This window comes from Amblyomma maculatum, chromosome 11 (assembly GCF_055883805.1).
Source record: "Amblyomma maculatum isolate TAMU_Amacu chromosome 11, ASM5588380v1, whole genome shotgun sequence".
NCBI lineage: Eukaryota > Metazoa > Arthropoda > Arachnida > Ixodida > Ixodidae > Amblyomma > Amblyomma maculatum.
In genome coordinates this window covers 64,993,256-65,015,545 of record NC_139354.1, presented here as the reverse complement: position 1 = coordinate 65,015,545, position 22,290 = coordinate 64,993,256, and the positions used below count along the sequence as shown (strand labels likewise).

General features: G+C 46.3%; 1 protein-coding gene across 1 annotated transcript in view; it reads right to left on the bottom strand.

Moving 5' to 3' along the window:
- Window positions 1–326: 326 nt before the first annotated feature.
- LOC146173992 (uncharacterized) overlaps window positions 327–22,290 on the bottom strand; it is a 130,804-nt gene continuing 108,840 nt past the window's right edge. Inside the window, exons 7-8 of the mRNA XM_084583236.1 lie at window positions 9,985–10,210; window positions 327–1,291 (exon numbers count right to left, since the gene is read on the bottom strand). Coding sequence (XP_084439362.1) covers window positions 1,197–1,291; window positions 9,985–10,210 — 321 coding nt within the window. The 3' untranslated portion in view covers window positions 327–1,196. The remainder of the gene's footprint in view (window positions 1,292–9,984; window positions 10,211–22,290) is intronic.

Below are 22,290 nucleotides of genomic sequence, written 5' to 3'. Positions count from 1 at the left end.
TTGCAGAGTGCCCGCGATGGCTTGATTGTACAAGCCTGGTTCAATTTATCACGCCGTATTTGGATTGGGCAGAGTCCACTGCCACAAAATTATTGGAAACCGTGATAGCAGCAAATGCTGTTTAAAGCAAATAATGCTAAGAGCCGGTGTCATGATTGCAGCTGACAGCGTGGTTTTGTTGATTCGTAGATGCAAGGATGAACGCCTCTTGCAAAAAAAAGAAAATCTCATGCTTCTTAATGTCCGCAGCCGTCGTAGCTTATGCTAAGCTGCACGTTAAGCACAATGACAAGAATGGACAACTCCCTCCCCCCCCCCCCCCCCGAGAAAATAAAAATCTGCCATATCTTGAAGTCCGCAGCCGCCATGCTAAGCCACATGCTGAGCACGACGCGCACAGTGTTCACAACACACACTGGAGAAAGCCTTCGACGCTTTGTCTGCCACGGGCCGAGCTGGCTTATCGGCTCATGCGTAGTAAGTGCAGCTGTGAATGAAGACCGGGAATGAGAGAGGAAAGGGAGAGAGAGAAAAAAATGGTCGCATGTTTACGCTTCGCTCTATCTCGGTGTTTCGTCTCTTGTAAACAGCACAGCTGCACTGGCTGTCTTCTCCATAGAAGCCGTTGCCAAACAGGTTCCCTCTTATTTATTCACACATATGGCTTGTAAATGTCATGCGCTGGTGCGCGGCAAACGATCATCATGGATGCGCGCGCCTTTGGGGAAAGGGCGCAGTACCGAACTTTTCTCTCTCATTACTTCTGCGCGTGACTTGAAAACGTCAAGTGGCAAACGGCCGAGGGTGATGCGATTGTCTTTGGGACTTCCAGTGCTTGGTGCGGAATTCGATATATCGAACGACCGGTGAAATTTAAGTTCAGTACACGATGTAGCTTTTTTATACTTTTACATGGGATTTTCAAGGGGATATTCCGTGAGTTCGATAGAACTAAAATTTGAATTATCCGAGTTCGATATATCCAGGTTTGACTAAATTAAAAGTTGAATGTAGAAGGGAGCAGCAGAGCGGTGGGAAGTAGTGTAAGAGAAAATTTGGGGAAAGGGTATCTGCGAGGATAGCAAGAAAACTGTGCATAAGTGGATGAGGCTAAACTAGACGGTGAGGACTCTAGAGTTTGATACACATGTTATTACGGAGGAAAACGATGAGCACTGTGTCATGCTGAAAGTCGTTCACTCTCTTGTTCCTTTAATTTCCCGAGACAGCATAGAGGAAAGGCTGTTTTTGAGCTGGTGAGGACTGGTGTTGAAGTTTTTGCATGTGAAAGCTGGAAAAAAAAATATATCACAGTTCATTCAATTCGTGTGTCGTGCTAAGCAAGAATTGAAAGTTATCAAGGTTGTATACATTGGTACAAAACGGACAAAATTTTTTTGAATCAAATACCAATGCCACACTGTAACACAACGCTAAAAAAAAAGAAAAGCTGTTGTAATCATACGTAACAAACAGCCTTGCTGTTTGTTACGTATGATGTTACGTATGCAGCTATGCACACACCTTGCAAATGCAAGGTGTGTGCATAGCAGCATATTTACTTGTGTAATGACCCCCGCCCCCCAATTCTGTCACTAATAATTAAAGAAAAAGCATTAGTCATCAGCAGATCCCTCAATTTTGTCTTGTAATCATTGCAGTCCATAGGGCTGTGCCAAGGAATATTGGCACACTGCTAACGGCAAGGTGTTATCACTGTGTTGTGATAACACTCTGCTGCATTTATCTTGACATTAGCTCCTAGGCAGGAAGGCTGCTTGGCACTAGCGCACTTGCAAGATAGCAGCACACAAAAAGGGCATTAGTGTTGGCAACCATGCTAGTTATGTTGTCACAAATTTCAAAAGGCAGGATTTATGCCACGAGTAACAATATATTTCAGCACATGGTTATTAGAAAATAAAGCACCAAGCAAACAAGTAATAAACATTTCTCACTCCTAAGTGATATGCTTCACATGTACAGTTAAACCTCGACATAACGAAGTCATAAAAATCGGCAGTTTACTTCGTTATAATGAAATTTCATTGTATCGAAATTCCATGCCTAGCATGCAGAAACATTACCTAAGCATTTGCCAGCTGTAGGGACTTCGTTTTTATTTCCTCTGAAAGCAATTCGTGACCTTCTTTTGTGTGTGCTTAGCTATCAGAGATGGCCTCACGCTGCGTTCATAGGCCCACAGGGATTGCATCGTTTCTTGCTGTACTGTTAAACTCGCATAGCGCCGCAGCACATCTATTGCGTCAAGCACTTCACGGTTACTTGGGGCTTCGCCATCTTCGGCATCAGTGTCACTGCAGGCAGTGACCCAGGCAGTGACAAAGCAAAGGAAAGTCGTAGAAGAGAATCGACGAATAGAGCAGAACGCAGCGTACAAACAGCTGCTGCGGCAACGCATGCGGGAAACTAAAGCGAAGGAGAGTCAGAATCTGCAAACCGAGCGGCAAGCAGCGCACAAACGCCTGCACAAGCAGCGGGCGGCCGCGCAACAGCCGTGCGAGAAAGGCATGACAGACGTGCACGCTGACGCATCAGCCTTTGTAGGCACGGGGAAGCTTTTTTAGATTGTAGCAAAGGAGTGAGCAGAGCAGGAAACGGGAAGGGGGGGGGGGGGGATACGTAGCCACTGCTCTCCTCCATTTTCCTCCGTTTGTGACGAAGCAAAAAGATAGAGGGAGACAAAGTGGGAGGCCGAGGTGCGAATACTCTAGCAGCTTATCGCTTATCTCTAGCGTGTTGGGAGCAAGTGCCGCGTGCCCCGGAAGGCCCGTCCGCGTGAGTTACTGAAGTCTCGCGTGCTGGCAATGCTTTCCCTCTGGCTGTCATCTCCTCTGCGAAATTTTTGTCCTTCCGGGTAAAATTTATTTGACTGAAGGTTTCGTTTTATTTAAATTACAGTAAACCTTCATTAATTCGAAGTTGTAAAATCCAGGAAAAATTTCTAGATAAGCAAAATGCCGAAAATTTCTGGCAACAATCCCTGGCGACCCGTCACGCGCCGCCGCCGCCAATGCCTGTCTTTGCCGCTGGTGTACACTGCACGGAGCGACGGGACTGCAACAGAGACGCCCGTTTTCAGCGTTGCTTTGTTACCACCCCGTCGTCGTTCGGTCAAGGGGAGTGCAGTTATGCTATATCCCGTTTCCAAAACACCACACCACTTGAAATAAAATAGCACTGATGAAATTTTTTGCAATGCATCGCGTTTAAAAAAAAAAAAAAGGTCGCAGCGCAGCTGTGTGCTGCTACACAGCGATGCAGACATGACTGCAAGCAGTGACTTTCTCCTGCTCCTTTCAAAAATTAACAATATCTAGCCACACTAGCCTTTTTATTTTCCTTTATTACCCTACCAAGCTTTTACTGAATTGTCGCGATGCGCTCATATATGCACGGATCAGACGAAGTGAGCATCTGCAGGTTCTTCGCTCAAACTGGACTAGAAAAATTAACTTTGCTTGCAAAAAAAAAAAAAAAAAGCCAGGACGGAAATTGAGTAGCCCAAAGCATTCTGCGATTGGCTGCCTCACGAGCTGCTGCCAGATGACACTCGCAATTTTCTGAAAACCCAGGACGTGAGCTCAACAGTGATGAGCGAAAATGCCCTGGCGGCCCTCGACCCATAGCGCCTGTCGACGCTCCACTGCACAAGGGGAGTGTTTGTAATAAACACTAAAGAATTCTCAGAAAAAAACAATTTTTTATTCTGGAAGGAAGAACTGGGTAATGCTTGCCTGCTTTACTTTGGCATTCGGCCCGACAAAAGCGTCTCGAGCTGCTGAACGCATCGCATAAGCCGTTGGTCGCTGCCGCTGCATTCAACTTTGTTGCGGACACCGCACATACAACAAAAATCAGTCAACGCTTCGTGCACATAGCACGACGAAACAGAACCACACAATCACTAAACCATTCTTGCTGGTACGCACGTGCGAAGGGCAGCTGACCGAATCACGCTGAACTCACTGCCCAATAAGACACATCAGCCCCCGCGCGCGAGCAGCACTCATGTGACTGCTCCCAAGGCGGCAAAATGGCTGCGTCAGCGAAAATTTTGTTTTCGTTAACGTGGCTGCATTCGGCACTTAGTATAGGAACAAAGCACTCGCTTGAAGCCCCTATCACCTTTTGGTAATAACCTTTGCCTTCGGTCCTTCCAGCCAAAATTTCGAGATATCCTCATTACACCCGAAAAATGCTTTGAGATAAACGGGAGCTAATACATAGCACCTATGCGAGGTGAAGGTGCGGCATGGAAAATTTTCGACTTAACCAATTTTTCGAGATATGCGAGTTCATGTTAACGAGGGTTTACTGTACATAAACACTTCCTTCGTTATATCAAGGTAAAATATACATAGTTTCCAATGGGCATTATGTGATGTATTCCTTGTGACTTCGTTATGTCGAGGATTTCATTATACTGAAGTTTGTTATACCGAGGTTCAACCGTATACATTATTTCTGATTAAGTGGTGGTTCGGTCCAAAGACTGCACATCCTTTTACACTGGCTTTCACCAGATGTTGAATCTCAGCGTTCCAGTGAAACACTGCATAAGGCAGACAGTGCGCATATTAAAGCAAGATCCGCCCTTTTGGTTTCTCGTGCAATTTCAGTGGCACAGTTGTTTTCCAGGTATTTTCATGAAAAAACAATGGTATTCATATCATGCAAAACAGAACATGCAGCCCCTACTTTATGTACTTTAACCACCAATGTACAGCCGATGACCGATTTTTCGGACTCTCAACGGACCACGAAAATGTCCGAAAAATCGGGCAGTTCGAAAAAACAAATGTGCACCAAAAAAGCTCAATTTATTGCCTATTATTCACTTTGAGGCCGGAAAAAGTCAGGAATGCTTTTCTGCACCAGGCTTCGCCTTCCGTGCTAACAGGTCCACCTGAATTTCGCTTGCATCAGCTCAGTTTGCGTCGGCTGCGCTGCTGCAGGTGAGTCATCATCGTCCTCGCTCTCAGACTCCACAAGCACTTGGCGAATAATTCCTGTACTATGAGCCAAGAGCACAGTTCCAACTGGTGGTCCACGTCTGTGAACTTTGAAAACGAGATGGCCGATGGAATTTCGACACCAGCAGTGCGAAGGTCTTGAATGAACTGCTCACTGCCTGACAACTGCTCGACGACGCTATCCTCGTCCAAGGCAGCCGACTCGTCATTCAGCACAAATCCCGCGTCGCGGAAGCAATTGCGCAGCGTTGTGGGTGCTACAGACTTCCACGCATTGGCGAGGGTACTAAGTGCTCCAAGCAAATTGACAGAGTAGGTTTTCCCACTGTCGAGGCACACCACAACCACCAAACACTGAATCACAACACCGACTCTGTTGAGTGCCTTCTCGCTGTCGCGTTGCACGAAAAAAAAGAAAAATCTTATAAAATCCGGAAACAGAACTGAAGCCGATTCAATAAAATGCGAGCCACAGTAGCGACAGAATGTAGTTCTCGCATCAGCATGATCACGGCTAGGCCTACACGGCAAACACACAGAGGAACAGGCAGTAGAAGCAATCACGCTAAAAGAAAAAAAAAAGCACTCCGGCAGCGACGTTGTCCCGGAAACGGAAGCTGCTAGGCAAATATAGCCTCGATCCAGCGTGTTTAGCTGGCACGCAAGGCCGGCACCGGTTTCGAGGCTATCGAAGGAAAAAGTAAACAAACAAGATGGCGGCGACACCGCTCAAAATGTGTGGCAGTTGGCCCGGCTGACGCTTGGAATGTCCGAAAAATCGAATAGCCCTCCTTAGAGTGTCCGAAATTTTGAGCAGCGTAATACATTGACTTTATAAGGTATGTCCCGGGGCCGGGAAAAAGTCCGAATAATCAAGCATGTCCGAAAAATTGGGTGTCCGAAAAATCGGTCGTCGACTGTAATGCTATTTTTCACTAAATGCTTAAGATAAGTATTATTCGCTACAGGTTCACAAGCCAATAGGACAGCCTGCTTTTCAACGGTCACAAAGCTGTGCAGCATGCATGGGTGAAGGAAAGAGGGTGGTTTTGATCTTGGAAAGGAAGTGGCGTGGTCCCTTTGTCAAGAGAGGGCAGTGACAGAGCATCTAGAAAAAACGGACAAAGAACTATGTGATGTGAAAAACGTAGCAATGCTGGCAGTACGCCGATGACGGCGGCTGCCAGCATTGCTTGAGTGTTTCTCCATTTTTTCAGAGCTGCCGGGCAGAGTTGACCTAAACCGAGTGAGACTGGGGTATAATTGCAATGCTTTATTTTTTATTTTTCCTGATGTGTGGAACACCCTTGCACGTCATATTTGTGGCTGCATTTTCTACAGGCACCTGCCATATACAGTGCAATCCACTTATAACGATATTGAGAAAACGGGAAAATCCGATCGTTATAACCGATTATCGTTATATCTGGACCGGCAAAAAAAAAAAGTAAAGAAAAAATAAAGCAAGAGAGCGCACATGCATTTGCCCGTGCATGCAGACTTACCTACTTGCCAGCGACGATTCAATCGGATAAAACAAAGCTAGTCACTAAAGAACACTCAACACTTTATTGCTGTACTATATATAAAGGGGATAAATAACTTAATCTCGCTTAAAGAAGCCGGAAATCCGCGCTTGCTTGAGCGGCAGCTGACGCTTGATAATTTCAGTCTGCATAGTCTCCAGTTGTTGCGCATACGTGTGCGGCAGTCCTGTAGCATGGATGAAGCCTATCAGCGACTGGATGGACTGTACGGCACTTCGTGACGACAATGGAGCTGGCGTGGTGGTGTCACTGCCATCGTTGTCCATGGTGCCATCATCGTCGTCACTATTTTCACCATCGCTCGATGCCGCTTTTTGTCGCTGCTCCTCGGCAATGGCCTCATCGGTAAATTCCTCACACGAAGCAGCAGCGCTGTCAGCGTTTAAAAAGTCGTCCAAGAGCGCTCCGCCGGCATTGTCGGAAGATGCAACGCAAGTCATCTGTATCTGTCCCTTCTGAGACCGCACAGTCGTGGCGCACGAAGCTTGCTTTTCTAAAGCAGTTCTGGATTGTGGACTGCTTCACTTCGTACCACGCACCATAAACAAACCACACCGCTTCGATCAAGCTCACCTTCAGGTGAGCAGGCCCGGAAGCATCCTCTGGCGATCCCAAACGGTCTATTTTTAAGATCAGCCATTCGAGCATACGACGTCTATAGAGGGCCTTGAAATTGGCAATGACGCCTGCGTCCATGGGCTGCAGACCTGCCGTGGTGTTCGGGGGCAGGAAGAGCAACTCGACAGAGCAACTCGACAGAAGTCAGCTTCATGCTGACGCTGTGTGCTCTGCAATTGTCGAGGACTAGAACCACTTTCCTCTTCTTTTGCTCCATTAGGCCGTCAAATTCAAGCAGCCATTCCTGAAACAGGTCGCGAGTCATCCACGCTTTCTTGTTATTCCGATAGCGGACCAGAATGTGTTGGTTCCTGAAGCAGTGGGGCCTCTTCGATTTCCCAATCACAAAAGGCTTCAGACGCTCGCTACCGTCCATGCTGGCGCACAAAAACACAGTCACTCGGACCTTGCTGTGCTTCCCACCGCTGCACGGATCTCCTTTGAGAGCGTGCGTCTTGAAGGCAGCATTTCGTAGAAAAGCGCTGTCTCGTCCCCATTGAAAATGTCCTTCTGTTCATAGCGCTCCAACAGCTCGGGCAGTTTCATCGCCAGCCACTCGTCTTTCGCCGGCACGTCCAGCGAGGCAGCCTCCCCGACCACGTTTCTATAAACAATGCCGTGGCGATCTTTGAATCTTTGGATCCATCCTCCGCCGGGCTTGAAGTGTTCTCGTCCCAGAAGAAAAGCGAATTTCTTCGCCATTGCGCAAAGAATCGGTCCTGTGATGGGAACATTCTGGTTGCGAGCGTTCAGAAACCACTGGTAGAGACTCTCTTCCACATCACTGTAAAAAGGGTCTCTAACCCTCTTTCGCTGGTCGTCGTGGCCGCTGGAGCCAGCTTTCTCGAGGACATCTGCAGCCTTGATTAAGGTTGAAATCGTCGACTGCGAAAGCCCATACTTTTTAGTGAGGCTTCCCACCTTGAAGCCCTGCCGAAAATCCTGGTGAATTTGGTGCTTCACCTCAAGAGAGATCGCCTTCCGCTTAGTCGGCGCCATCTTCCACGTACAACGGCCAAGGACGCGCTCCTCTTCTCCCCACCTTCTCTCCTCAGCGATTGCGATGATGATGGCGCTCGCTTCCAAAGGCCGTACGCATCGCCTCCTTGCAGATTTCTCCACAACGGTCTATTTGCGGCACTTTTTGCGTCATTCTAATCAAATAATCTTATTTTTCGCAAATATTTATACGAAATTTGATAGTAAATATTTTCCAGGCGGTCAAAATTCTATCGTTGTATCCGATATATCGCCGATAATCGCATCGTTATATGTGGTTTATTTTTACATAGGGGCAATGGGAAAATTGATAAATCTAAATTATTTGATCGTTATAACCGATATATTGTTATATCTGGTATCGTTATAAGTGGATTACACTGTAAATATGCTTACAACTCAGCAGTTTTGCTCCAAATATATGCTGACCTCAGATGAGAGATGACACGGTGCAATCAGTCCGCTTATCACCCACAGATACAGATAACACATGGCCAACAGTAACAGGAGAAGCAATAGGAATAATTGCTTCTCCACACACAAGCAGCTACACTCTATGACAACTTTTAAGGTGAAAGCCTTTCTAGGCTCATGGAACAAAACCCTGTGCGAGAGAGTTGTGCACGAGATCTGTCATATTCCGCGAGATTCCACAAGATGTGTTCTTGTCTAGCATTCCTGCCATCTGCAATCCCACACTTGAACGCATGCCAAGGAACGCCGCGCGACAGGGGCAATGGTGTACAGTCCAAACACACACCTGCCGGAAAAAGTGTGACAGATACTGCTCCTTTCCTTTCCTGCTAACCAATTATAATTATATGTATGACTGCCAAGAACGCCGAAAAGAGGCAAACAATAGGAGAGGAAGGATAGACTTCTGCCTTTCTCCTCTTAAAATACATTTTGAGAAACCCTCTAACTTTTCATGGCAATGAAACGGAAGCTATGGAAGCAAAACATGCTTTCTATTCTTATGCAGCAGATTGTTATGCAGAGTTGTTGGTGCAGAGTTGTACACAGCAGCCTGAATAACACGGACAGGGTTAAGAGTTGTCAGTTTTTGGTAAAACATAGTAGACTCCCTCAAGCCAAACTTGAAGGAACCAGAATTGTGTATATTGTATAACAGAAGTGCCCCTAAAAATGATGTGAGCCCGCTATGTGCATCCAACCATGCATGACATGACAGGAGTAGCCTTCCAGAGAGAGAATAATTGCAAGGAGAGCATTTATTTCACTATGCGCGCAGTGAACTGGACAGTGAGCATGACACCAGCTTGTGATATCCTAATTAGCAATGGCTTTACTCAAGCTTTTCTTTTTTCTCTGTCTCATCTTCTTCCCTGTGCTTTAAAGACCCTCCTCCCCTTTGCTTCCCATTCTTCTATGAACACACCGAAGGTGTCAAAGAGAGTAGTCAACGTCTGTCTTATCTTGTTCCATCTGCAGCATAGGTGTCACCCACTATCTAGCTACCTCTTCCAAACGTTGCATCAGCTGAAATTGTGGACTGCAAGTTGTTCTTAAGCCCGAAGTTGTCAAGCAAGCTTTTTTCTTTCTAGTGAGCCCTATGGAATACCAACCAAAGCTCTCACGTTACTCGTCTTATTCAAGAATTCATCTGAACTGAATTCATCCCAACAGCAGTAGATTTGTTATGAACATTTGGTATTGAAGGTATATTTCCAACGTAACTCCAGACTTTCAACATTGCCAAACCTCCCTGCCCTTACAGATGCTGTAGAGCAATATCATGTCGCTGAGCTGCGGAATGTGGCATTCGTTTTCTTATCGCACTAGAATTCAAACTCTGGTCTAACCTATGACTGCGTTGAGGCGGACTGGGTCCAGCGCCGGCTTCTGCTCCACATTAGCGGCCTTGAACCGATTGCACCCTTTTCCAAACAGAGATTTTCCCAGCAACTCCTCGTTCGTGAACAGCATGCGGATGAGGCGCCGTGCGAACCTCGATGGTGTGTTGTGCTCGTGGGAGAGTAGTTGTTCCAGTTGCATGCTGTCCACCATGACGCCACCTCCGATATCCACCTTCAAGAAAAAGCACAAGGGGGGGTATGGCTAAATGCAAAAGCAATAGTTTACTACTATTAATAAAATTCGGCACTCTTCAAAATTATTTTTCTCCATTTTAGAGGTAAAAAAATTCAAAAACCAAGCTTCTTTTCATTTAAAGCCTGTTATACATACCGTATTTACTCGCATAATGATCGCACTTTTTTTTTAAAATACTGACGCAAATTTCGGGGTGCGATCATTACGTGGGGTAAATTTTCTACAAAAAATTTTTGAGCACCGAAAACGCAAACAAGTCGCAGGTCAGACGTCTTAGAACATATATCTCGATTACAACCAAAAATAAAAGCTGAGTAAGGCTTACCTTCGCAATAAACACGCACATTAAGCATCACATGGAGTGCACAATGCCCATTTATTTTTTTTCGTCAGTACTCTAATCAAAGTCTGAATCCTCGCCATCCTCGCTTTCACTCCTGCACGACTCATCGGAAACGGCAGTGTCGTCGCTGGGAGCATCTTCACAATCCCACAGGAAGTCATCTTCCGTTCCATCCAAAGCGTTAGATATGCCTGTCTTCTTAAAACTCTTAGCCACTACCTCGTCGGGGATACTGCTCCACGCTTCTGTGATCCACGAGCACAGCCTCTCCATGGATGGCCTTCTAATCTTTCCGCTCGGCGTCAAATCACGCTGGCCCGTCGCCATCCACTCAGCATAAAGTCGTCGAACGTTGTCCTTGAACGGTTTGTTCAAAGACACGTCGAGAGGCTGCAACAGCGAAGTCAGGCCGCCAGGAATGACTGCAATGTCCGTGCGCAGCTCTTTCAGCTTGGCACGCACGCTGTCCACAAGGTGACCCCTAAAACTGTCCAAAACCAGAAGCGAGGGAAGCAGAAATGCTCCTGGTCTTCTTCCCCAAACAGTCTTGATCCTGTCGACCATCAGGTCTGCAGTCATCCACCCTTTCATCTGTGCACGTATATGGATGCCACGGGGGAAGTTTCCCTTCGGAATAGTCTTCCGTTTGAAGATCACGTATGGTGGCAGCTTCCGCCCGTCGGCCGTCACAGCAAGCATGACTGTGCATCGCTGTTTTTCTGCGCCAGACGTCTTCACGAGGACGCTCCGAGCACCCTTCTCGTTCACAGTTGTATTCCGGGGCATGTCGAACGTCAGTGGAGTCTGATCGGCGTTTCCAATTTGCGACATGAGGTAACCGCATTTTTCGCGAAGCCTAGTGACGAAGTGATGGAAGTCTATCACTTTGCTTTCATACGCGGCTGGGAGCCGCTGGAAAGTTTCCCTTCGGAATAGTCTTCCGTTTGAAGATCACGTATGGTGGCAGCTTCCGCCCGTCGGCCGTCACAGCAAGCATGACTGTGCATCGCTGTTTTTCTGCGCCAGACGTCTTCACGAGGACGCTCCGAGCACCCTTCTCATTCACAGTTGTATTCCGGGGCATGTCGAACGTCAGTGGAGTCTGATCGGCGTTTCCAATTTGCGACATGAGGTAACCGCATTTTTCGCGAAGCCTAGTGACGAAGTGATAGTCTATCACTTTGCTTTCATACGCGGCTGGGAGCCGCTGGCACAACGGCGTCCGCCACCTCAGGGAAAGTCCATTCCGTCGCATAAAGCGAGTCGTCCAACCGGAGCTAGTGCGGAAATCCTTTGCGGCGATTCCCAGCTTCCTGGCAGTTGTGCGCGCCTGCATCTGTATCATTTCTAATGACACTGCACAACCATCCTTGCGCAAGTCCCTCACGTATTCTAGGACCGCCTCCTCAAGACGAGGGAACTTGCCCGTTTTGGGTCCACGGAAAGCCCGTCGTGTCTTGTTCGTAGCCATCAGCTTCTCGCGCTGCTTCTTCCAATAGCGTATCCTCATTTCGTCCACACCGAAATGCCTGCCAGCAGCGCGGTTGCCATGCTCCAGTACATAGTCGACAGCCGTGAGCTTGAACGCGGCGGTGTAACTGGCATACCGCCCCATGGTGAAATGGCGTAAACTCGCAGAAAAACACAAAGCACGCTACGACGCTGCCGAATTGCAAAATGGTGAACGCCGCAAAGCATGGAATCATGGGAACTCCAACGTTACTAGACTAGGTTGGGAACTCGCCGAAATGCATTCGCTGCGGGATGACTGCAGATCAACCACCAGGCGGCTCTATGTTCAGGGTGCGATCATTACACGGGGAATTTAAAAAATGGAATTTTGACCTCAAAATTCAGGGGTGCGATCATTACGCGAGTGCGATCATTATGCGAGTAAATACGGTACTTTTTCCTGCATTTTTCTTCCTGCCTGAGGGCTTCCCAGCTGAAATTTATCACATTCTTGCACAAATTACTTCTTGTTCATATATTTGCATATCTGCTATCATTTTGTTCTATTTCTGCCATTTGTTTCCTATTAATTAGTCTGGTCATTTTCTTCACGCTTGTGTTTATCAGTACATGGACCCCTGGATTGTTCTTGTGCACGTTAGATAAATGAATTGATTGACTTCCTGATGAACTAATTACAAATTATTACAAGCCATAGACCAGGAAGAAAATAAAACACAGAGACAGGCTCGCAATATACACCCAAAGGGCAAAACAGCTGTCTGAACTAAGGCAAAAAGAATAAGACTGTAGATAATGAAGTAAAAGTAAAATGCAAAGAAAAAAGAATAGAAATGAAACGAAAAAGAAAAAGGCAAGGTGAAGAAAAACAAAAACAATAAAAATAAACTAAGAAAAATGTCCCAGCCACCAGTTTAAGGTACGAAGATATAACTGGTGCTCCACCGCAAGTTCAATGAACAAAGTAATGATGGAATGAAAGAATGCCAGGTCAAACCGGTACACAACAAAGTATAAATTGGAGCAATAAAAAACACGAAACTGCGGCCCCGATAACTGTTTCTTATCATTTAAACATATGATGGTTTTCTTTAAAAAACAAATTCGATTGCAGCGAGTCCCATCCTTCATCCACAATTGTCCTTGCTCTTCCGTCACTACTAGACACTTTCAAATTTCTGTGTAACACTATAGTGCCTAGAATATACTGACTAGTGTGTCGAGCGCGCCGGCTGGGATGGCTCGAATAGCAATGAAAGCCGCCGGCGGCCGCATAGCGGCACTGTGGTGCGAGAGGGTGCGAGCCGGTTTCTCGCGCACATTGCGCCGCGCTGCTGAGAGTTGGAAAGGGAGCTGCGTGTTGCTTTGGCTCACGTTTAATACTTTGTTTTAGAGCTCTTTCAGGAGCTTATGATTGATATAACGTTTTAACATGCTAATGTTAATATCGAATTGCTTTGTGCAGATTGCTCGAACTTGAAAGCTCAATCGGTACATGAGCCACACGCTAACCCGGTAAACGCACATGAGAGCTTTCGCGTTTGGAGGAATTCAAACTCAAAGAATACAAGTCACGAAACACAGATTCGGTTTAATAGAACGAAGGCAGCATGTTTAATCAAAGGTGACAATGCGAGTGGAAGGCAATGCTGGCATGTTCTTCCCACTTGTCCAGATATCCTAAAAAGTCTTCCAAGAAACGCATGTCTGGGCTACCCGGCTTAAGTGCACGCTTGGTTATCCTGGAGGTCATTACTCGTATCAGGCGATTGATTAGCTTGACGAAGTCTTATGTTGGTTGCACCCGAGTGTATATAGTCTGCACATGCCGCCGGTGCAAAAAAAGTCCTTTAATAACCTCATCTCCAAAAAGTTGGAATGCAAGGTCAACCTTATTCATCTTTTCAAAGTTATTGGGTCTTAAGCATAAGCTAGGCTGTCATCCACGGAAGGTATCCGCATCCATGTAACCGGAATGAGAATGTCATCAAACGGACGACGGACGGCCTCTGTGGTGGTTAGGTGTCTGCAGTGTAGCCTGGCTGCCACTCTGTTCACCCACAATGCCCGCTTCACTGGAGCCGGAAGAGTCGTTGCAGTCTTGAAAGCCAGCTTCGCGAAAGCAGGAGCCCTCGTTGATTTCCGAGCCCGAATCGCCGGGTCCAGTCCCTGCGTCCCACTTATGGCGTTTATGAGCTGGTTGCTGCTCGCATATGTTTCTTTCCTTCCTTTTTGGTGCCGTCTTGGGCACAAGGTGTGGAGGGTAACTGTTAACGTTTTGAAAATAATGATGTTAAAATAACCATCTTCTATATGCTTCTGTTTCGCACCCCAGTTATGTAACCCCCTCACATAATACTCCAATCGGAGCCCGTGAGGTATTTGAATTAAAAAAATAAATAAAACAACAGCATAGCACAAACGAGGAACCTTTACTTACAGCGGCTAAGGTACATTGCGGCCTGTTGCACAAGGTTTTGCCGAAGTCACCATCTTTTGGAATGAAGAAGCTGACGAAGTATTTTTTTTTTTTTTATATACACAATATGCACGAGACGCGGCCGGTTCATCGCAATGAAGCTCGTTGGTAATGCCGTGCTTACGGTGAAACATGCGCCTAATATATAACTGCATCCATATGACATATGTGTAGCGCAAAAGGACAATCGAGGGACACAGAAAAGGTACACAACACAGGTGCTGTCTGTAGCGCCTGTGTACACTCTTTGTGCTACACACTGCCATGGAGCACCGTTACCGACTCGCCCAAGTTTCCATCCTTGTGAATATAACTGCATGCTCTAAAAATGTTTCTCGCCAACAAAAGCAGTTGCCGTTTACCTTCCGTCATTTCTATCGATGCTTCGTTCCCATTGTACAGAATGCGTACTTACGTAGCATCAGATAGCGCAGTAATACGTACGCTCCTTGTTCTAGCGGTAGCCCCGTTTGCCAAAAAAGTAAATCTTCTCTGTGCACCACCGCGTTCTCTTTGTCATTTTTCTCTGCAGTCTAGTGAGAGGCACTGGGGAAACAACAATCGGGAACCGCGCTTCACCACTGGCGACACAGTAAAAAAAGAAGGGATACAGGCGAACACAGAACGCGCGCACAAACCGATGCAATCGTCGCCGAGCAGGTAGAAGTGCGGAACGACTCGCATGAGCAAACACCTACACCGTAAATAAACTACTGCACCTTCGTGAAAGCACAAGACGCGCAGAAGCAGGTTTAACACGCACGCACAACACCAATAGATTGCCGTATTCTGAAGAGAGAAAACTGCGTCGTCTGCTCAGGTGGCACCCTCCCGACAAGCAGCGCCCTCTGCCGCTAACGATTGGCTTTCATTGCAAATAGCGCCATCCTCGTCCATAGGGAAGCGCGGGCGCTCGTCACACTAGCCAGTATATTCTAGGCACTATAGTAACACACCAGTTATAGACACTGCTCTCACACATCAGCTAACCTTTCACCCTACCCCTCTACCATGCCATACCCAGTTAGAAACTGCAGGGTGGGAGGGACAATTAAGCTAAGCCTTCAATGGCTTTTGCCTGTGGCTCGCATTGCAGCTCCTCATCCACATTTTATTTAATCTCTAATTCTTTAATTTGTGCCTTCATTATTTCTCTCACACATACAATCGTGCCCCATTAATATGACCCTCCGTTAATATGGACGACCCAAACTACGGACAGTTTTTCTGGGGACGAAACTTTTTCAATGTATTTATGTCTCGTTAATATGAAAATTCACTGTCTGGACAATGGACAGGGAAAGAATGCACACGGCCCACTTGGGCCCATGCATTTTTGTCTCCTTAATATGGAAATCGTTAAAAAAAAGCAGGGAAGTCTGAACACAAATTAAAGAAAGATGCGTAGGCCGCGAACCGACGCGACAGCCGATATGGCCGGATGCCTAAACGAGTCCTGTGGGATAGGAAAGAACCAAAGTGGGAGTGTCATCGTTCTAGGACGAAGGTGGGGGGGGGGCAAGAGCGGAAAGGAATGTACACAGCAAACCAAGGGTCAGCCAAGTAAGAAAAACCCTGAAAGGAGGGAACCGGGAGATTTCAGGGTGCAGCGACAGCGCCGCAATGACAAGCCGCAGTCGGGAAAACAGCAACAGGTGGTCGCAATGAAGTCTGCTGAATGTGAACAAAGAGGCCGGTAAAAACGTAAGAAAGAAATAATAGGAAGAAAGACAAGCACCAAAAGTGGCGGCGGGAACTGAAGTTTTTCTTTCCCAGATCACAAAGTGTGTTTCATGAAGCCGTTAACACCTTTCGGTCAGAGTTAAGACACACTGACGAAGTACAGCGACAAAAGAAAGGCCACGAGCACACAACCGGGACCGGGCGTCCCGTCCTGAACACTCTTTCTTCTCATGCTCCTGGTTTTCGTCACTGCTGCGCTGCCGAACTGCCACATTTTGCACCCCAGGCAGTCTGCATGTTGGCTTCGCTTTGAGTCAATGATGCGGCCTTGACAAAATCTTAGCTCTTTGTAGTCGGCTAGGCGTCGTTCTAAACTACTTCACCTTGCAGTGCTTGCTTCATAGGAACACAGATAAACGGCACAGGAAAGGGCTGTTCGATAGCCCTCTGCATAGAAGCCTGCTAACTTGACTCCCTCGCTTCTTACAGAAACAGTCCAAGGTAAAAAAAGAGAGAATCAGAAGAACAGAAAGGCAGGGAGGTTAACTAGGCAAAAGGAGTGCAAATGATCAGGAGCCTAGCTGTAACCCTCAACTTTAGTCCGACTTTTGGAATGGCGGAAGTTAAACGCAAAAGAATAGAGCTGAACGTAGGTGCGAAGCAGGAAATCTGTGAATACAAGCGGCAAAAGCCATCTCAGTCAATCCAAGACGTGAGGGACTAGACACAAGTTAAACTAGGCCACAGCCTGGCCAGGTCGACAGTGGCATCGATACTAGAGGACTCCGATAAATGGCTCGTCGGCATCGCGGCGTCAGCCAGAATCCGACAGCATCAAGCACAGTTCAAAGAAATGGAGTCAGCTTTGCTAATGTGGTTCAGGAATGTGGTGCGAATGGTGCTGTCGTGAGCGACGAAATGCGTCAAGAGAAGGCTGCCTTGGCAACACTATGGGTACGTACCGTTCCTTCTCCTCTGTTTTGATAGGTTTTAGCTGTGATGACTTACGGAATGATTTGTTCAGTAAAACAGGGTGATGCTTACTGAGAAAAATTATTCTACGCTCTGTCTAGGCATTACTGACTTCAGCTACTCAAGAGGATGACTGACAAGGTTTGAGAACAGAAATGATAATTCGGGCCAACGGATTCATAGAGAAGGGGGTAGCACCGACAGCTCGGCTGACTTCAATTACAAATTTATTACAATAGCAGTTATTAATGAAATTTTTTTCTCAATAAAATACTTTTCGTTTATTTTCATGACTCGTTTTAATGGATGACTCGCTTTATGGACAGTTTTGGTTGGAAACCAATGTGTCCATATTAACGAGGCATGACTACTCGTTTTGAGCATACAGCCATCTATAGACAAGCGTCAGCCCGTGACGTCAGTGGAGATGCGGCGGCGCTGGCAACAGCAGTGACTTTCATGGTGTAGGCAAAAACCTGAACCGTCTGCATTGGATGCGCGACACTTGCTGCATTTTCCGGCATAATTCCCGATATTTCTGCAAGCTGTGGTTTGGTTGATTGCGCCACGAGGCACAACAAACAAAATGACACTTGTTTTAAAATGCTTCTTGCGGTCGGATAAATATGAGAGCGAAGGGCAGCGGCGTTGAATGCGACAAGTAGACTTCGGTGATGGATTACCTTCGCGGCTAACGTGCGTTGCACTTCTGCACTGCAACTAGGTGAGTTCGTTTGCAACCCATAATTGTCGTGATTACTTTTCGGCAGCATGACGAAGAGCGCAATAACAATAAACGCCTGCAGCCCGTGCCCGTTTTGTATACTATCAAGTCATAAGAAGTTGACGCGATATTCTGTGTACGTATGATCATCATCATCATGATCATCATCATCATCAGCCACTGCAGGGCGAAGGCCTCTCCCATATTTCTCCCCTTAACCCAGTTCTGTGCTAGCTGCATCCACTTGACCCCTGCGAACTTCTTAATCTCATCCGCCCACCTAACTTTCTGCCGCCCCCTGCTACGCTTTCCTTCCCTTGGAATCCAGTTCGTTACCCTCAGCGACCATCGGTTATCCTCTCTTCGCACTACCTGTCCTGCCCATGTCCATTTCTTCTTCTTAATTTCCACTACAATGTCGGTAACTTGAGTTATTTCTCTGACCCACTCTGCACGCTTTCTATCTCTTAATGTTACCCCTACCATTTTTCGTTCCATAGCCCTTTGGGTTGTCCTCAACTTAAGTAGAACTCTCTTGGTTAGCCTCCACGTCTCAGCCCCATAGGTGAGTATGATACCGCAGGGAAACTGCACTAGTTACATTCACCTGCACTATTGCCCGTGCATATATTCACACAGAAAAAGACACAAAAGCTGCTGCGAAGGTAACTGCAATAACATTGAGCGGTCACTCCAGCGTGATACTGCCGATGTAACAGGCCCGCGGACTTAATTGTAAAGTAGGTTTTCTTTGTTTTTACTTTCGCGAGTTTCGAGTGACTCCATCACCGGTTCTATAGTAACATCGTTATGATCCGGGCAGTCCCGCAGCGTTATTTCTCATAGTCTTAAATTTTCTCATAGTATATATGGTACGTCATGGAGTTTAATGTCCCAAAGTGGAATTGGCTATGAGGCGTGTAAAATAAGCATAATAGATGATGCGCATTTGAAAAAAAAATTTCCAAGTATATTCAAAAACATCAGCAGATCGCGCAAATTTCACTGCAAGCGATCGTGCAGAACGTTAATTTGCATCGGCACTCATGCGTCTCTCCTAGAGAGCAAAGAGAAAAAAATGAGCGCATTAATTCTCACAGGCCTTCATGTACATATTAACCTGTGAATGACCTTGGCGAGGCATGTAAGATGAGACAGACGTCAAACGTCTTTTTTATCGAGCAGGCGAAAACAAGCTGACAGCGCACTATGCGAACTTATTACAATTACTAAAAGATTGCGTTCTTATTGAATATGAAATTTTATGACTTAAGTTGGCGGTAAAGTGAGCTAGAAATGTAATTTCTAGTTCACTATATATAGTTGCTGATAATTGTTCCTTAAGTGAAAGTGCTTGAAGCAGCTAGAAAGGCGTGCAGTCAAAAGAGTCTGCATTTGAAAACACACTTCCAGTCATTCACATCGTCGTCCACCTTGCATGCGCTAGGAATAGGGACCGGACAGCTGTACGGGTGGCGCCGCCTCTCGGCGCATGGCTCAAACGCCGGAATGCACCGGCCCCGGACGGCGCATTGCCAGCGCATTGGAGCACATTGTTGTTGGTTTGTGTGGAAATTGGAAATCCTAAGGTTTAGATGACGTTGTGCGTGAATATACTATCCTCAAGAGAACAAAAAGTTGGGCTAGTTGTGTGAATATCTCCAGTGAAATGAAGTCTGGCCAAACAAGGCTGGCGAACGTGGTGCGTTGTTGGCTCCACTGGCAGCTACGCAAACTAGTCGGACGTTTTTAAGTTGATTCATTTCTACGGGTTTTCACAGAAGCATGAGTGGCGGGTGACCTAAGCATGGTTCTTTGAAAGGCAAAGGCACGAATCTACGTATTTGGTTACTGTGTGGTCATGGAGAGTGCCGAATTTTTTAAATTCCGCTTGCTACCGGATGCTCTGTGCCTTCTGTTCCCCAGGAGTGACGGCAAGAGAGTCTCGGAGTCGAAGCCGCACTCCTTCATCTGTAGTCACTTTATTGACAATTGGAAATCGAAGTAACCCAACAACGTAAGTTACAACGCTAGCATTTCCCCCGCCTGTGTACAAGAAAACCCCAGTAACCCAACAACGTAAGTTACAACGCTAGCATTTCCCCCGCCTGTGTACAAGAAAACCCCAGCACGGAAAAAAAAAAGGCAGCTCCACCATCGTCGTTTGGGCTGCGTTACGATCTTCAGTGATGGGCAGAGACAATGTTTGTGCAGATACTTTCGCTGACATAGTCAAAAATAATTTACTTTTTTATCTTAACAGAAAGCAGATAGAAGACATGAACAATTCCTATTACCATGATCTTGTCATTTTTCGTCTTTTCGTTTGTCAACCAATGAAAATGCGCTGAGAGCTCTGCGTTGATACTCTTAGCATTTGTTAACATTTGTTTGTGGCATATTCATTTTGCCTAATAAAATCACTCATTTCACAGCTCAATCAATACCGCATGGTCACAAAATCTGCTATCGGTTTCATATAAAAGTCGAACAAGAAAAAAAATACAATTTAATGTGTGGAAACGAGCATAAACGTAGCATTTTTTTTTTAATTTCGAAGGCCGTGTAGCAGTTTTTCATTTTTTCGCATTCACGTTGTACCTGACACGGCTTTACGTATTTTCTCAGCAGCGTCCATTTCCTGGCCCGCCTAAATACATGTGTTTCTCATCGGCGTTTTAGTGAACGAGCGATTTCCCGATTGTGGCGTAGTATGACAAGACCGTTTTACCTCTCTCAGAAATTGCTTCTATGGCCAATGTAAACAGATTTAGCAGCAGTCCGGCAAGCTGCAGTGACAAAGTTGTAAAAGGAATGGCTTTCAGTTATCCGGATTCCTTTACGTGCAAATAGAAAACTACATACATGGTCGTGTCCCCTCACACTCATCAGGTATCGAGGTCAGCTAGGTATTGGCCCCGCAATTTCGTGGTACGCTGAGAAAGTAGACCACTCTAGCAAACGAGCCATCAGAGGGATTCATTTAACAATAGAACGCTCTCTTAGTTGTCGGTGGCTTATCTTACAACACATGCACACTGTGTTTTTTTTTTATTGTATTTAACAGTTTGACAGTATTGGACTATTGCCTTCAGATGTTCAAGGCAGGTGCGGTCAATCGCATTGAACTTCCTGCGCTGAGAGAACGCTAGCATGAAATTTAATTTTTTTTTCTTTTCAGAACCTTCGCAGCATGTCGGGAGAAAGGCATGTATAGTATAATATTTTCTAAGTCAATTATATGTAGCAGCTCTGACGTGTTCAACAAGAGCATTGTCGTATATGTAAAAATGATGCTGAGGTGGTATTACTCATTTGGCTTATATTATGATAAGTTTGATAGTCTCAAGGCCGGTTTCAGTGAGCTATTGTAGCGTAATTGTGCAGAAAGTCCTGGAAGTATATTTGTGTTTGCTATTCCAACCATAAATAGGATCCTACTTTTGTCTTGCTTGTTTATTTTTCTCCGTTTACAGCTCTCGTTGCAAGGTCGAAACTGGAATGTCATTTGCTATTATTCTACTCTGAATTGTTTGAGCCTAGCTATTACCAAAAAAGACAGGTGCAGCATCTTTTTCATTTTACATGAACGTTGACCATTACAACTACCACTACTACGGCGCCACGGCTACACGGCTCGGCGGTATTTAATCTTCAGGCAGGTTTCGACTAGACCTAATATTAGATGGACGCGCAGTGCAGGTGCAATTCCCGTCTTCGAAGTCGCCGTAACAAGTGCCTAACGTAGGTGTTCCTAGCGCAGGGTGAAATCACGCGCGGGGCATTTTCGAGAATATAACAGAAATACCATGCGCCGGGCGGTTTCAAAAAAAAAAAAAAAAAACACCCACGCCCCGCCGAGAACGGCCCTTTTCTTTTTCAAGATTTCCCGGTCAAAAAATACGCCTTGCAATTACTCAACGCAGCTAAAAGCTCTCATAGCCACACCGCAAAACAACGGGTAGGAACAGGCTCAAAAATGCCTTGCACAACGGAAACGACTGCACCGCTCAGCTGTCTCGGCATTCTGCTGTTTTGGCACTCCGCCGCGGGCGGCGCTGTTCCACCGAGGCGACGGTGGCGCCATACAACGGGCACCCGGTCCATATAGGCCCGGGAGTTGAGCAATGTTGACTATTAGTCTTTCTTGTACATTGCGCTTTCTCGTAATAATTTAACTTAATCACTCACTGCAGCCGCCTACGCACCGTAGCTGCGCGCTGTTGAAGCCACGGATAAGGAAGCCAATGCAGCGCTCTTCGCCAGGTAATTCGAGCAGTAATCGGCTGACAACGTGTCGAAATATTCTCCAGGCATAAACCAAACTATTTCTACGCAGAAGCGAAGCTTACGTTTCTGAATATTCGCACACACGAACTGAT